This window comes from Ovis canadensis, chromosome 7 (assembly GCF_042477335.2).
Source record: "Ovis canadensis isolate MfBH-ARS-UI-01 breed Bighorn chromosome 7, ARS-UI_OviCan_v2, whole genome shotgun sequence".
Lineage (NCBI taxonomy): Eukaryota > Metazoa > Chordata > Mammalia > Artiodactyla > Bovidae > Ovis > Ovis canadensis.
The window spans coordinates 38,075,799-38,093,123 of record NC_091251.1 but is presented as its reverse complement, the minus strand read 5'-3'; the positions used below and the strand labels follow the sequence as shown (position 1 = coordinate 38,093,123).

The 17,325-nt window shown below is 35.6% G+C and overlaps 1 protein-coding gene and 1 pseudogene across 1 annotated transcript; one reads left to right on the top strand and one right to left on the bottom strand.

Moving 5' to 3' along the window:
- Positions 1–2,118: 2,118 nt before the first annotated feature.
- LOC138444061 (olfactory receptor 4F4-like) lies at positions 2,119–14,257 on the bottom strand (annotated as a pseudogene).
- A 2,105-nt stretch (positions 14,258–16,362) lies between these two features.
- On the top strand, positions 16,363–17,298 carry LOC138444128 (olfactory receptor 4F6-like). The gene has a single exon (XM_069597458.1). It carries the CDS (start codon positions 16,363–16,365, stop codon positions 17,296–17,298), a length of 936 nt encoding a protein of 311 aa, XP_069453559.1.
- Positions 17,299–17,325: the final 27 nt, after the last annotated feature.

Here is a 17,325-nt window from a genome sequence, read left to right as displayed (position 1 = left end):
CTGACTATTTTCTATAGTAACTCAGCTTATCTAACTCTACCGTGTCTCAAAACATGGGTGTCAATATGTGTTAGTGTGTATGGTCTGTGTAAATTATAAAACTTATTTAATTTATAGCTGGCTTTGACAACTAGAAGACTGAGCCAGTTCACTGTGAAGCTATGAAAGGACACTATGTCCTGAGTATTTGTGATCCACAGTTCTTTCAGGATTATGCAATCAGTTTGTAATTTTATATTTTTCCTGTTCACAATTATTTCATTGCTTTGATTTATACTTTTAGTGGATTCTTGTTAGCTACATTAAATTAGGAAGTACAATATAAAGCCAGAACTCTGAGGAATTTGCCAACAGTATTTGAAAGTAGCAGGAGAATGGAGAAGACTGAAGTTCTAACCGCAAAAGTTCTGAAAGGCAATACTGAATTACCTGAATCTGTCAGGCTGAGGAGCTAAAGGTCTATTAGAATCATAAGCCAAACATGGAAGGGTTATATCCATGGCACAGGATCAAATCTGAAGTGTACCAAGTCTTCTAAAAACTACAGTGCAGATTTGAATAAGGTCAGTACTTGATCAGATTGAAGGGATCATGCCTTAACATTTTATACCTCATAGAGGAAAGAGTAGATTATTTCTGAAGGAATTTATTACATCAGAGGTACATGATCTTTTATATACAATGTGTAAAATAGAAAAAAGTAACTATGGAATATGCAAGAAGTGGGAACATGTGATTGATAATTAGAAGGAAGTGAGTAAAGAGAAGCAGACCAAATATGGCTCAATTTGTGAAATCAGAAAAGAGCATAAAATAATTGATATAGTTAAAGAGAGAGACATTAAGGAGCTGAAAAACTGAAAAAAAAAATACAGAGAAACAGAATATCTAAGAAAGAACCAATTGATTTTAGAAATGAAAAAGAAATGTATAATATTATGAATTTAAGAAGGCTTAAAAATGGACTGGACACAACAGAAGAAAAAAAATCAGTCGATTCAAGACAAATTCATAGATATTATCCAAAGTGAGTACAAATATATAAAAGAACAAGAATATCAGAATATATGTGCATATATACATATACATATGAAAATAACAGTTATTTTATTTAAGATTTATCCCTGAGATTCTCTATTGGAAATGTTACAAACTACACAGGACCATGTCATATTTAGAAAGTAATATGGAATTGGTAGTATATCTAGATCCATGGATTTCATATAAATGGATGTAAACTTGTATAGCATTTTGAGGAAGATTTCTGAAGAAAAGTTTTGTTTTGTTTAATGTAGTAATGAATAATTTGCAAACTTTGAACATAATGTAGTTCTTAAAGGCTATTTGAATACTTCAGGGAATTAAAGGATTGCTGATTCCAAAGTTTCTTTTTGACCTACGTGTATGATGAACTGCCTAACCCATTTATGAATAGGAAGGGAAAAGCAAATTCTCCAAAGGTTGTTAATATAGACATCTTTGTGTTTAATATGTATCTTTTAAAGAATTTACATTATCACAAATGACTAAAACATGATATTGAGGGAACAAATCTCTCTCCAGATTATGATTATGATTCAACTTTCTTTCTGAATATGATTAGGAATACTTAATGATTACTTTTATAGATATGACTACAGAAGGTAATAGAATGTTAACTAATTAATAGAATAATTTATCATTTTTATAGATAAATACAGCAATATAATGCACTGACTTATTAAACTTTAGAGAAGTTCTATGTGAAATGCTCTTCTAAAAGAAATGCATAGAATGACAAATAATTTTCAGATATGGTGTCAGTGCTGAAGTAACAAAAGAAGAGTAATAATTAATGTTAAAATTCTTATTAATTTAAAGTCATTATTGAGAACAATAAAAATAATACTTATAAAGACTGGCCAAATTTCCCAAACAAAAACTCATTTTGACAATTCTGGAATACTAAAGAATTGACACAAAACTTTCATCAAGAGATATACATGATTTCCATATGTGAATTGGGGAACTCTTCCCTGTCTTAAGTAACAGAATAGGTGTGGCTAATTTAAGGAGCTCACAGAAGACTTTCTGATAATTTGAGATGATGAAATACCAACAGAAATCCACAGTCTCTCATCATACTCTCTTAATGGCATTTCTAATCTCTTTATTTCTGAAAGTATAAACGACTGGATTTAGTAGTGGTGTGATGATCACATAAAATATAGCAAGGAACTTGCCCACCCAAGTAGTGCTGAGTGGAAACAGATAGATGAAGATGCAGGCCCAAAGAATAACATGACCACTGTGATGTGGGTAGTGCAAGCGGAGAGAGCCTTGGATGCCCTGTCCATCGACTGATGGCAGACAGTAAGCAGAATATAAAAGTAAAAGATCAGCAAAGAATGAAGCAGATGGTGACCAAGTACCCCACTTGGGGTACCCACCAAGTACCCCCATTTATCAACATTTTGAGAATATCAGTGTCCATGCAAGCTAGCTTGATCACCAAATATCACAGAAAAAACTATCCAATTCTCTGGGTCCACAGAAAGGCAATTGTATAATTATAGTAGTTGGCTTATTGAATGCCCAAAGCCAATGATCCATGGTGTCATCACTAGCTGAATGCACATTTGTGTGTTCATGATGCTAGAGTAATGGAGTGGCTTGCAGATGGCTGCATAATGGTCATAGGCCATAGACACAAGCAGCACCATCTCACCCTCCCCCCCACAAAAGAAAAAAGGAACAAGAGCAATCTGACACATGCATGCCTTAAAGGAGATGGTCTTATTTGCTTTGAGAAAGTTTGAGATCAGTTTAGGAGTAGTTACTGTTGAAAGACATAAGTCAATGAAAAAAAGACTGGCTAACAGGAAGTACATTGAGGAGTGGAGATGAAGGTCAGCAGTAATTAGGAAAATAAAGAAGATACTGCCCAAAATGGTGATTAAATAAAGTGAAGAAAACATCACTAGGAGGAAGGCCTAGAGTTGTCATGAGTCACACAGCTGGGGAAAAATAAATTCAGACACCACAAATTGGTTATTTCTTCCATTTATTCACTTTATTCTAATTTTATCTGAAGAAAAGACATAAAAATATTTTTTCTGAGTCAAGCAAGTTTCTTATTTATTGGTGATGGAAGCATATCCTTACATAATCACTTTGGAAAAAAAAATTGTGCTTTTCTTATAAAGCTCAATACTCACACATCCTATGGTCCAGCAATTTCAGTCTTATGTGTATGCTCGAGATAAATTCTTACAACTGTACATATGGAGATATTTATAATTATGCATATAAACAGGAAAATGGAATATTATTCAGAATCACAGCATATAAAGTACAACTATATAAAATGACACATATATAGCTTTTTGAGACACCATAATGAAGAAAAAAGAGGTTAGCATAATTTTTGTAAACAGCAATATAAAAATGCTGTATTCTGTAGGAAATTCTATATATGACTATCTATTAAAAATGATGTAAGTAACTCTAACTGTAGGAGGCTAAGGATCAGGAAGGATGTGCACACATTATCAGCTGTATGATATTATTAACTGTTTAGGTCATATATTAGTCATGTTTTTATAGGTATAGTTTTATCATTGAATAAACAAGCATAAAAATTCAAAATGACCATTGATAAAGATGTTGAATATACTATGAATCAAGAATTATGATCAATTCAATGCTGTGGGCCTGACGTTTAGTCTGGGTTTACCCTCCCTGTTGTCTGTAACTGAAGCTATTGATGATACTGTTTTTGTTTAAGTCCACAGAGTTAACAGATACCAAGGATAAAAATAAAAATAGAATTAGAAAGCTATAGATGTAGGAGGGGCTTTTAATTTTCTCCAGTATGGTAAACAGAAATTTATTGAATATTTTCTTACTGAGAACTGTAATCACTTTTGCACACATCAGTGAAAAAGAAATAGATTGTAGATGGTGTATGTTATATCACAGAATAAAAGTATATGCCTGACTTTTCACCTAATATTAGCTTAATAGGCTGTCAATGTTATTTTAGATAAATTAGAAATGGCAAAATATTGCTGCTATATAAAACTATATTAATAATACTGTTAAAATAATTATAGACTTGGATTACCATGATATTGAATGTTTTGCCTTGGAGACGAACAGAGATTATTGTCGTTTTTGAGATTGCATCCAAGTACTGCATTTCAGACTCTTTTGTTGACCATGATGGCTACTTCATTTCTTCTGAGGGATTCCTGCCCGCAGTAGTCGATATAATGGTCATCTGAGTTAAATTCACCCATTACAGGGCACTGGAATGCAAAAGTAGGAAGTCAAGAAATACCTGGAGTAACTGGCAAATTTGGCCTTGGAATGCAGAATTAAGCAGGGCAAAGACTAACAGAGTTTTGCCAGGAAAATGCACTGGTCATAGCAAACACTCTCTTCCAACAACACAAGAGAAGACTCTACACATGGACATCACCAGATGGTCAACAACGAAATCAGATTGATTATATTTTTTGCAGCCAAAAATGGAGAAGCTCTCTACAGTCAACAAAAACAAGACCAGAAGCTGACTGTGGCTCAGATCATGAACTCCTTATTACCAAATTCAGACTTAAATTGAAGAAAGTAAGGAAAACCACTGGACCATTCAGGTATGACCTAAATCAAATCCCTTATGATTATACAGTGGAAGTGAGAAATAGATTTAAGGGCCTAGATCTGATAGACAGAGTGCCTGATGAACTATGGAATGAGGTTCATGACATTGTACAGGAGACAGGGATCAAGATCATCCCCATGGAAAAGAAATGCAAAAAAGCAAAATGGCTGTCTGGAGAGGCCTTACAAATAGCTGTGAAAAGAAGAGAGGTGAAAAGCAAAGGAGAAAAGGAAAGATATAAGCATCTGAATGCAGAGTTCCAAAGAATAGCAAGAAGAGATAAGAAAGCCTTCTTCAGTGATCAGTGCAAAGAAATAGAGGAAAAGAACAGAATGGGAAAGACTAGAGATCTCTTCAAGAAAATTAGAGATACCAAGGGAACATTTCATGCAAAGATGGGCTCGATAAAGGACAGAAATGGTATGGACCTAACAGAAGCAGAAGATCTTAAGAAGAGGTGGTAAGAATACACAGAAGAACTGTACAAAAAAGATCTTCACTTCCTGGATAGTCATGATGGTGTGATCACTCATCTAGAGCCAGACATCCTGGAATGTGAAGTCAAGTGGGCCTTAGAAAGCATCACTATGAACAAAGCTAGTGGAGGTGATGGCATTCCAGTGGAGCTATTTCAAATCCTGAAAGATGATGCTGTGAAAGTGCTGCACTCAATATGCCAGCAAATGTGGAAAACTCAGCAGTGGCCACAGGACTGGAAAAGGTCAGTTTTCATTCCGATACCAAAGAAAGGCAATGCCAAAGAATGCTCAGACTACCGCATAATTGCACTCATCTCACATGCTAGTAAAGTAATGCTCAAAATTCTCCAAGCCAGGCTTCAGTAATATGTGAACCGTGAACTTCCAGATGTTCAAGCTGGTTTTAGAAAAGGCAGAGAGGAACCAGAGATCAAATTGCCAACATCCACTGGATCATGGAAAAAGCAAGAGAGTTCCAGAAAAACATCTATTTCTGCTTTATTGACTATGCCAAAGCCTTTGACTGTGTGGATCACAATAAACTGTTGAAAATTCTGAAAGAGATGGGAATATCAGACCACCTGACATGCCTCTTGAGAAATCTGTATGCAGGTCATGAAGCAACAGTTAGAACTGGACAGGGAACAACAGACTGGTTCCAACTAGGAAAAGGGGTACATCAAGGCTGTATATTGTCACCCTGCTTATTTAACTTATATGCAGAGTAGATTATGAGAAATGCTGGACTGGAAGAAACACAAGCTGGAATCAAGATTTCCAGGAGAAATATCAATAACCTTAGATATGCAGATGATAACACCCTTTTGGCAAAAAGTGAAGAGGAACTAAAAAGCCTTTTGATGAAAGTGACAGAGGAGAGTGAAAAAGTTGACTTAAAGCTCAACATTAAGAAAACGAAGATCATGGCATCTGGTCCCATCATGTCATGGGAAATAGATGGGGAAACAGTGGAAACAGTGTCAAACTTTATTATTTTGGGTTCCAAAATCACTGCAGATGGTGACTGCAGCCATGAAATTAAAAGATGCTTACTCCTTGGAAGGAAAGTTATGACCAACCTAGATATTCAAAAGCAGAGACATTACTTTGCCGACTAAGGTCCGTCTAGTCAAGGCTATGGTTTTTCCAATAGTCATGTATGGATGTGAGAGTTGGACTGTGAAGAAGGCTGAGTGCCGAAGAATTGATGCGTTTGAACTGTGGTGTTGGAGAAGACTCTTGAGAGTCCCTTGGACTGCAAGGAGATCCAACCAGTCCATCCTAAAGGAGATCAGTCCTGGGTGTTCATTGGACGGACTGATGGTGACTGAGGCTGAAACCCCAATACTTTGGCCACCTCATGTGAAGAGTTGACTCATTGTAAAAGACCCTGATGCTGGGAGGGATTGGGGGCAGGAGGAAAAGGGGACGACTGAGGATGAAATGGCTGGATGGCATCACTGACTGGATGGACATGAATCTGAGTGAACCCCAGAGTTGGTGATGGACAGGGAGGCCTGGCATGCTGCCATTCATGGGATCGCAGAGTTGGACACAACTGAGCGACTCAACTGAACTGATAGTTGTAAAATCAAATGAGTTAGAGAATTCACAAAATAATCAAAAGTTAGGAAAATTAAAAATAAGAATTGAAAACATAATTTCATTTTATTCTTTGAACTGCTAATTTTAGGGCCATGGGAAAACTAAACCTCCCTGTTTCTTTGTATCTCCCTGTCAGTCTCTGAATACCTCTCATATGATAGAAATTTTCACCCACATGGTCTAAGATAATCTTCACAATAACCAAATAAAATAACTATTCTTACTATTCTGGGCCTGGCTGTCAGTGCAATCTGTTGGAGTTTCAGAGTGAGAAATAGCATGACTCTAGTGTAATCCCAATATTTTCTGATGCCAGGCCTTCATCTGTGTTGTCATTCTTTCTCTCCTGTTCAGTTCCAAGAGTATAATTCCATTTCCAGGGTAACTATTAATTATTGTAGGCTTTGAGAGATTTCTCTCTATAATCTCTATCATATTCTTACCAGAGTTAAATTAATAACCATCACTTTTCTCAATATTTGAAAATTTCTATTAATTACAGTTACATATCTGTGTCCAAAACACAGTTTTCCTTAACTCAAAGAAAACTGTAGACCCTGATGATTGTGGATCTGTGACTACCTGAATATTACCTCAAAGAGGGCACCTCTGTAGCTGTAAGACCCTGTAGCGGTTACTCATTTTAATGCTATGGGGAGTCCGAACTTTCAAAATGTACCTTGGAGAAGAAATCCTTGATATTTCTGAAAGCTATGCAAAAATTCCAAACCATTCTAATTAATGTGCATGGAATTATGGCATTAAAAGATTGTCTTAAATATGACAGAGAAAGAGAACCAAGGGATAAATTAAGAAGTTTGAAAAGTGTAGTGTAGAGTGTATCTTCTTACCAGAGAGAAACCATGGAGTCACAAAGAGTCGGGCACAAGTGAGCATACACGTACGCAAAGGCAATATTATCAGTATTCTTCAGAATATTGTAAGGGAAGCTTACCTTTTATTTGCATGTATACAATATTATATGATTTAGTCTTAAGGACAAGAATCCAACACTTTAGTGATCTGAGAAGGAAATATGATAACATGTGTCTATCTGCCCATGGCTGTTACATTTTTTTCATCAGAAGAATACAATTATTCAGATATTGGTGGTTATGGTTTCAGTTTATTTTCTATGCAGTTCCATACTTACATGTGCACATGTGCACTCATATATATATATATATACATATATATATATATATACACACACACACGTATGGTGGAGTTTTTCCTTTGAGATATGGAGTATGGAAGAATATTTTAAATTCAATTAATTTAAAATAATATTATGCTTAAATATATTTCATTCAATGTAAATGGTTGTTTTAGAGAAATAAAGAGAAATTAGAGACAATATTCAACTGCACATTTTTAGTGTTCTTTTTGCACTTTGGGAATGAATGGCAGGGTTTGGAAAGCAGGCATGAAAAGAATGAAGCAGAAGAGTGGGATTATTACACTTGACATTAACTATGTAGATAGTGTCAGTGATGTCAATCCACCACTAGTCAACTCGGCTTGTGATCAGACATAAGAGGGTCTTCTGTCTTGACACACTGGAGACATTGAAAAGTTAGGTGTTTGTCAGAGGATCATGAATTCATGGGAATGAACGAATATGTGAAGCACAGGAGATTTTAGTGTAATGAAATTCTTTATGATAACTGTAATTTCGAATATATTGTCTTAGGCATTTGCTGGGTCTTCTGTGAGGGCCTAAATACAATGGCACTCTAGAAACAATGAGCACATGTTTATTTCTAATTTCATTATCTATAAACAGAATCAGGGATCTTTGGAAATAGGGCTATTGTTGGAATAGGAAATTAAGATACAAGATAATCTGGGAGCATCTTTTAGTCCCAGAGAATAAGGGAATGCTCAAATATACATAAACTCACAAAACATACATAAACTCACAAAATTTGATGCAACTATACATCAAAGAGGCTTAAGAGCCAAATGAAAATGCTCCCAATAGCGGTATTTGATTATAATCTAGATTATAAAATAAATATCCATGATTTCATACTAATATAAATGACTGAATAAATTAGTGCATGGGGTAGCAAAGTCATCACTCATGTAGGAGAATTAGAGATAAATTGTGTAGCAAGCTACCCTAATCAAGGGGAGCATAGCTACCCATTCCTTAAATGTAGGCTGAGTATAGTGACTTTTCTCAAAATACAGTGTGGATAGTACAGAAAGTAAATATACAGTGAGGGAACTTGCCATTTCAGTCAAATGATCAAGGTCAACATCAGCGGACATAAATAAATCATGGTGATGGTACAGACACTGATGTCAGGTGTCAAAAATGGCAGATCACCTGTGGCGTGTGTCCCCTGAACCCAGAACTTTGGTGAAATCATGAGAAAATGCCAAATACATTTCAGTGGGGTGATATCCTTCCTACTTTGCAATTCCTCACAAAATTAAGCAGAATTATCATAAAACTCATCAATTCTGCTCCTAGTCTTTAACCCCAAAGAATTAAAAACAAGTATTAAAATCTTGTACATGAATATCTAGAACTATTCACAATGGGCCAAGGTGTTCATCTAAATGTTCATCTGTTGATGAATGGATTGACAAATGTGGTAATCCATACAAAGGAATACCATTCAGACACAAATGTGTATCAGATACATATTTCAATATGGATGAAAATAGTTTTGAACTAGGTCGAAGTGATGATCCCACAATATAATGAATGCCTAAATGCCATTGGTTTGTAGCTCTCAAACGGTTGATTTTACATTATATTAATTTATCTTGATAACATAAAATGTAAAACTAAAAAGATAAATTAGTAAATATTATTTTCCACTATGAATTAAGGTTTTAGTTATCAACTTTTTTTAGCTTTTTTTAAAAAAAATACTTGGATAATGTGCATTTTTGATGTAAAAAAGAATGCTACCATTCTAACACTAAGTTTTTGTTAATTTCTTTCTAGGCTGAATGTTATGTAGAAATTAGTCTAAGTTTTTGTAAAATGAGAATAATAGCAGTTTAACAAAAAGAATTTTGGTACAATATGTTGAAATGTAGCTCTTATAATAATGTTAAATTTTATAAGAATGGTGATATTTGATCTTCTGTGTGTACACATTGCTTTTCTGAGCAGTATTATAGAGTTAGAGATATTAAGTGTGTCCAGAGTTAGTTAATGAATAAAAAAAATCACAGTGCTGAATGCCAAGGTACACAAATTTTTTCCCCTTAACTGAGAAGTCACAGTCTTATTTCTCATCAGGTGAGGAAGAATATGGGATTTCAATCTCACTATTTGTTTAGACATAATAAATGAGATCATATAGGTATTATACTCAGAAAAGTGAAAAGCTTAATAGACTTGTGAACTTCTTTTTAATACATCATGGCATTGATCTAAAAAAGAAGCAGCATACCTAGGGAATGAATTCATAAACTTTGAGATAAGAATATTATTTCACTTGAATATTCGTTTTGACTTTAGTATTCTGACCTTTTCTAACATATTTATTTCTGTTTTTAAGATATTATCATGGCCAAAATGGGATTGGTAATTTTATCAATGAGATAAAAGCAGGGATAGGGTTTCTAGGAATATTGCATGAATATGTTTCCATTAGAATTTGAAATAATTTTTCTAATGAGTGTGTTAATAGACATTCCTTTTTCACTAGTATTGGTCTAAATGATATTGATCAGTAGGTATTAAAATTTTAGAAGATGCTGAGTTTCCTTGAATATATATTGCTGTCACAGTTTATTAATCATAGCTTCCTTTTATTCGCATTTACTTTTAAAATCAAGCTTCTAATATTTTTTCTTCTCTTAATGGCATGGGAATTCAAGGTAGAAATCTCATAATAAATGGCCTAGGGACTCAGGTCACTGCGTTATCAAAGGGCCACCCAAAAGTGTTGTTAGAGCTGGAGCAGTTGTAAGGAGTACTAACCACAGAGATCAAAGAGGGAAACACTTCTTAAGAGGTTCATTTATAGTGAAAATATTGTTTTCTGGGGCCTTTTTGGGGGAAGTGAGGTCAGGTAAGTGGGGACAGTATAATTTAAGTGAATAGCCTTTTAAAATCACCAGCTGTTTTCCCTCTATGGGCAAAGTATAGCAACTCTGCTACAACATTTCAAAAATTCTACCCCCTGCCCCCTGCACCTTGCCTTCCACTCTTTCTCATCTCTATTTCTATTTTTCAATTCAGCATGCATTTGTTGAAACTATACAAGTGCCAGCCTTTCCAAGGGGAAGTCTGAGTTTTCTCGAGGCTTGAAGCTAATACAACACTGTATCTTAATTACCAGGGAAATTTTTGGACATGGATTATATTTCACTTAGATCTAGGAAGGACCTTGGGAATTGGTTTTGATGTGAATCATCTTTGACCTGTCATTTTTTTCATGGCAATTTCTGGAATGAAAATTGCTTTTTAATTTCACTGGCATCAGTTTTCAATGAGAATAATACAAAAAACCAGTGTGTTTACCAAGAAACTATTATCAGTTTTCAAGGTATATGCACATGTGTGCCCACAGCCATCCAACCCTTCGTCTTCTCTTCCAAATTCACATGATTTCATATGATCAGAATCTCTGACTAAGACATAGTCCCTGCTCTCAAGAAGCTCATACCCTTTGCAGAGGAGACAGAGAAACTAGTCAATTGTAAATTATACTGTCATGAAAAAGTTATCATGAGAACCTCACACGTAAGATGTGATAGCAGGGTGGAAGAATATCTCATGCAGACTGGGGGGTATCACTGTGGAATAACTGACAGAAATTTTAGAACAAGATGTAATCAGCCAAGGGAAAAATGTAGGGAAAACTACAGGGCAGAACGAAAGTATGAGTAACCCTCATATCAATGAAAGAACAATTGTCCTAGTAGTTCAAGAGAATTAGTGAGGTGGAGTTGTGAGATCAGAGGCTGGGAAAATGCATTGTAGATTGTTGCATTATGTGCCCTGCTGAGACATTGTGAAGAGAGAAGTTACTGAGAGTTTGTAATTGGTGAGCAGGCAAAAAAGACTCAGGAACCACTCCTAAGGTATGCTGTTCTGACTGCTTCCTTTTTAATTGTTATGCTTTTCCTTCTTGCCTGCTTCTATTCTCTCCTTTTTCTTTTCGCTACTGTCCCTGTCTCTTCTGTCTCCTCTCTTTTCTTTTCTTTTCATCAGAGTCTCTTTCGTTACTAGTATCAATCAGCTAGATGATAGATATATTTTATAGCCCCTAGCAGTAGACTGCCACAAAGAGAAGATTTTTTCCTTGGCCATGGATTTCTTATGGACAACACTTTCTGTTAGGGAGCTATTGTGATTTTCTATGAGTAAACAGTTGTTGACACACTTGTAAAATTTATTTCAGTTTTTAATGCTTGATTAAGTGGTACTACCATCACTACAATCTGAATTTGAAGGGTTATACATCTGGGACTCTTATTCTGTATTTTCACAATAAATTTCATTTTTAAGTCAAAAGCCAGTACCAGGTTGTTTTGAAACATTTGAATAATACCGAAATGTAGGACTTAGGAGATGAAAGCCACATGTATCCTATTTTGAGGATTCACCGTTGGTAATATTTGGTGTGCAGTTTTGGAACTTTTTTTCAAGTACAAACATTAGTTTCATAAAAGAATTCTGTTTTTGCCATTAGAGGCTCTTGCTTTAATCCAGTATTTGGATGGTTGTTTAGTTGTTTCCAGTTATTTAATTATGTATGAAAAACTGCCATCAGCATTTTACCAATTTAAGACATAGTACTGATCATCATGTAACAATTTTTTTCAGGAATTAATACTTGACTATGAATATACATACCCAAATATCTTACTCTAATACTTTTGACTTCACATCTAGTTGATGATCAGAGAAGGCAATGGCAACCCACTCCAGTACTCTTGCCTGGAAAATTCTGTGGACAGAGGAGCCTGGTGGGCTGCAGTCCATGGGGTCGCTAAGAGTCGGACACGACTGAGCGACTTCACTTTCACTTTTCACTTTCATGCACTGGAGAAGGAAATGGCAACCCACTCCAGTGTTCTTGCCTGGAGAATCCTAGGGACAGGGGAGCCTGGTGGGCTGCTGTCTATGCGGTCGCACAGAGTCGGACACGACTGAAGCAATTTAGCAGCAGCAGCAACTACATGATGATAACCTTATGATTACTCATGAGAACAGTACCTGAATTTTCATGCACCATTGAATTTAACTCCATTTCTGAATTGCTATGATGTCTCATGTATGACAGTGTTTTGCTTTCTGCGACTGGCTTATTTCACTTTCTCCATGTTTAATCACAAGTTGCTCCTGTGCTTGTTGGAAATGGCAGGAAATTTTTGTTTTTTTAATTTAAATATTATGTTGGTGTTTGTGTGTCGTGTATGTGTATCACATTTGCTTTATCCATTCATTGATAATTAAAGAGAAAAACAGGAAAAAATAATCACCTAGTTTTCTTACTATCAATAAAAAATTTTAATTACTACTTAAAAAAAACTGACCTTTTATTGGTCTTTGAAACAGCTTTAAATATTTTCTTACATATGGAAACAAAGTGAATATACATTGTTTTGTATACCAGATAAAGTATATTTTCAAATCTACATATTGCATGATCAAAGCCTTTAGATAGAGATTTGATTATAGCTCCTTTGAAATGTCACACCCACTGCAGTTAACTCTGATGATTGTCCCATTCATTCTCTCTTGCTCAGTCCAATTCTATTTTTTTCTGATATTGGCTACAAAATCCTCCAGTCACTGCCCCTGTATCAGGGCTTCCTGGCACCACCCTTGCAGTGTTTCCTTTTGTCTACAAGACCCGCTGCACAACCATTACCCTCACAATGTCTTTCCTCACTGGCCTGGCTGCCTGCATGTCTCTTCTTGGCTATAAGAGTTTCAAAGGGCTCCAACTGGCTTATGCTGCTTTCTCACTGAGGCAGTGAGAGTTGTGCCCATGGGAGAGCCCAGGCGTGGTGGTGTGGAGTGCCGAGAGAGGAGTGACAAGAGAGCGTGGGTGTTAGTGGTGTGGGGCCTGGAGGAAAGCTTAGTGGGGGCAGTGCAAGTGGGGGACTCCTGGTATTCAATTCAAATGTGGAACAAGCATCAGTAATTTGGTTTGTTTCAAGATACAATAGTTTAATATTACATCTAAAAAAAATAGCATGTATATTAGGTTGAACTCTATAAAACTGATATTTGATCTAATATGAACTGACTGAAAGAATAGTCTCTTATGACTCAAACTAATAAATGCATATAAGCCTGGAGAGGAACAACTTAGTGATAAGAATTAAAGATATACATTTTCTATTTTCTTCTTAGACATGCAAGTTTTAAAAATGGGTTTCCTGTGTATCTTTCTTGTGAACTTCTCAGTTTTTAAATGTCTGTTATTCATATATTTCATAGCAATGAATTTTATTCCTATATATGAGTAATAATACTCTCCCAAGATGAAAGAACTATAAATATTTAATTCATATTCAATTAACTATGAATATACTCCATTGCGGAGAAGGCAGTGGCACCCCACTCCAGTACTCTTGCCTGGAAAATCCCGTGGATGGAGGAGCCTGGTGGGCTGCAGTCCATGGGGTCGCTGAGGGTCGGACACGACTGAGCAACTTCACTTTCACTTTTCACTTTCATGCATTGGAGAAGGAAATGGCAACCCACACCAGTGTTCTTGCCTGGAGAATCCCAGGGATCAGGGAGCCTGGTGGGCTGCACGTCTATGGGGTTGCAGAGTCGGACACAACTGAAGTGACTTAGCAGCAGCAGCAGCATGCTCCATTGCAGACATTTATGTTATTTGTGAATTTTCTTTTTATATTTTTTTATCATTGATGCCTCTTATAGCTTAATTGTTAGTTTATCTAGTTTTAATATACTAAAAAATTTTTCTTTTTTATTGAAGTATAGTTGATTAACCATTTTGTATATTTTAGGTATACAGCAAAGTGATTCATTCATATATATATATATACACACATATATATTCTTTGGAAGATTCTTTTCCATGAGAAATTATTGCAAGATATTAAATATAGTTGTCTTTGCTATGGAACAGTTATTGCTGCTTATCTATTTTTTATATAGTAGTGTGTATATGTTTTTACTTAGTCATAAATAGTGAAAATTTTGAAGTTTAGGTATCTATTTCTAAAGCACCTTCTAAACAAATTGAATTTTTTTTATCTTTATCAGTGTATGAATGTGACTTTTTCCTCATAGTCTCATGCATGATTTCATCAATTTTATAAACCTTTGAAATTTGTTAATTCAGAATAGCACCCGATGCAATCTTATTTACTTTTCTTTGAATAACTAGTGACAGTTTTACTTTTCATATGACTATCAGCTATTAGGACTTCTGTGTCAGTCGTCTTATGTTTTTCTCATTGTAAATTTCGTATACCACGCTTTCTATCTTTATCTATCCGAAGGAACTGATTTCATCATAGAAATATTAGTCATCTGTCTGATATTTTATAACTTGTTTTTCAGTGTGTTTTTAATTGTTATTTTATAGTGCTTATATATCTATATAAGATATCTATGTAGCTATGTATGCAAACTTTGTACATATACCTATATCTAAGTATAGTAAGAACTGAATATTATGGATAGTGCCAACTATTTTTCCTCCCTCATTTGTTAACTAGATATTCTTAGAATGAATTTTAGATGTTAAATGTTTGTTAAAATATTATTTTTCTTTCTTTTGGTTTGTTACCCTTTTTGATGTTTAAATATCATTTTGAAACTCTCGAGTTTATCATCAGAGGCAATAATCTATGTATTTACAAATTTACCTGTTGTGCCAACACCATTGATTGAATAATTCACCCTGTCCACACTGGTGTTATAGGATTCTTCAATAGTCTCTTGAGGTTACTCGTTTATTCTGGCCCTCTCCTTCCATTCTTTACATTGAGATTTTTATAACTCTCTGAAAACAGAAATATGATCCGCTGAATATCCCCCAAGATTTCCTACTGCTCTTAGGGTAAAAGGCAAAATTCTTATCATGGATCCAAGATTTCATCCTATTTGACCTATTTCTCCAGTCTGATTTTAGTCATTCATATTCCTCTCCCCCTGGCCTGTGTCTCAGGGCCTTTGCACATGGCGTTTCCAAAGTCTGGACTACTCTACTTACTTTCAGTGATAACTCATATTTTACAGAGCCCAACTAATCATGATGGTGATATGTCACATTATCATAGCCCTCTGATATTTCCTTCAAATTAGTTGTCAGAGATGTATCTGTATTTAAAGTTATTTAATGTTGATCTACCTGTATCTACCCATCCAGACCGAACCTTTAAAACTTCAAAAGTCAGAATTTCTGTTTCACCTCAGAACTTGACATTGGACTTAGGTATAATAGATACTCATTAGGATATGAGTTATACTCATTAGTTGTGTTACTTAAAGAAATAAATTAATTCATGATATTTTCATAACATATTAATGGCTGTTAGTGAAGATTTTTTTTCTTCATGAAACTGAATTTGATAAAAGCTTAAATCTGTTTCTTTAAATATTGACATTTAATAAATTCTTTGGTTATTTTGTTTCTGGATTTTAGGTATCATCAGAAAAAGCCAATGTATGAAAGAAATGACTCTTCGGTGTCTGAATTTGTTTTCCTGGGACTTTCTACCTCTAGACCAGTGCAGCATTTCCTCCTTGCCTTCTCCACAGTGTTTTATGTAACAATTGTTCTAGGGAATCTCCTTGTTGTGTTTGCAGCGACCTTTGACCCTCATCTACATTCCCCCATGTACTTCCTTTTAGCTAACCTCTCATTTATTGATTTGTGTCTTTCTACCTTAACAGTGCCTAAGATGATCTCTGACCTGCACTCTGGGCACAAAACCATATCCTTCCAGGGGTGTGTCACCCAGATATTTATCCTTCACACCCTGGGTGGATCTGAGATGGTGCTGCTCACTGCCATGGCCTTAGACCGCTATGTGGCCATATGTAAGCCCCTGCACTACCTGACCATCATGAGCCCACGGGTGTGCCTTTTGCTTCTGTGTGGTGCTTGGGCTATTGGCCTCATTCACTCAGTGGTCCAGTTAGCTTTTGTGATCCATTTGCCTTTCTGTGGTCCTAATGAAATCGACAGCTTTTACTGTGACCTTCCTTGGTTTATCAAACTTGCCTGCATAGATTCCTACAGAATGGAATTCATGGTCACTGCCAACAGTGGGTTCATATCCATGGGCACTTTCTTCTTGTTGATCATCTCCTATGTTTTCATCCTGGTCACTGTATGGAAACGCTCTTCATGTGGTTTGCGCAAGGCCCTCTCTACTCTGTCAGCACACATCACTGTGGTGGTTTTGTTCTTTGGACCCTGCATCTTTGTTTACATGTGGCCATTTCCTGTAGTGCCAGTGGATAAGTTTCTTGCCATTTTAGACTTTTTGGTTACACCCATCCTGAATCCTGCCATTTACACATTGAGGAACAAAGACATGAAGATGGCTATGAAGAGACTGTGTAGTCAGTTCTTGAGCTGGAAGATCTCTTAAGTAACTCATGGGAGCACAGTTTATTTC

Coding starts and splice junctions, on each gene's coding strand:
- LOC138444128 (XM_069597458.1), top strand. CDS start 16,363: ATGTATGAAAGAAATGACTCTTCGGTGTCTGAATTTGTTTTCCTGGGA.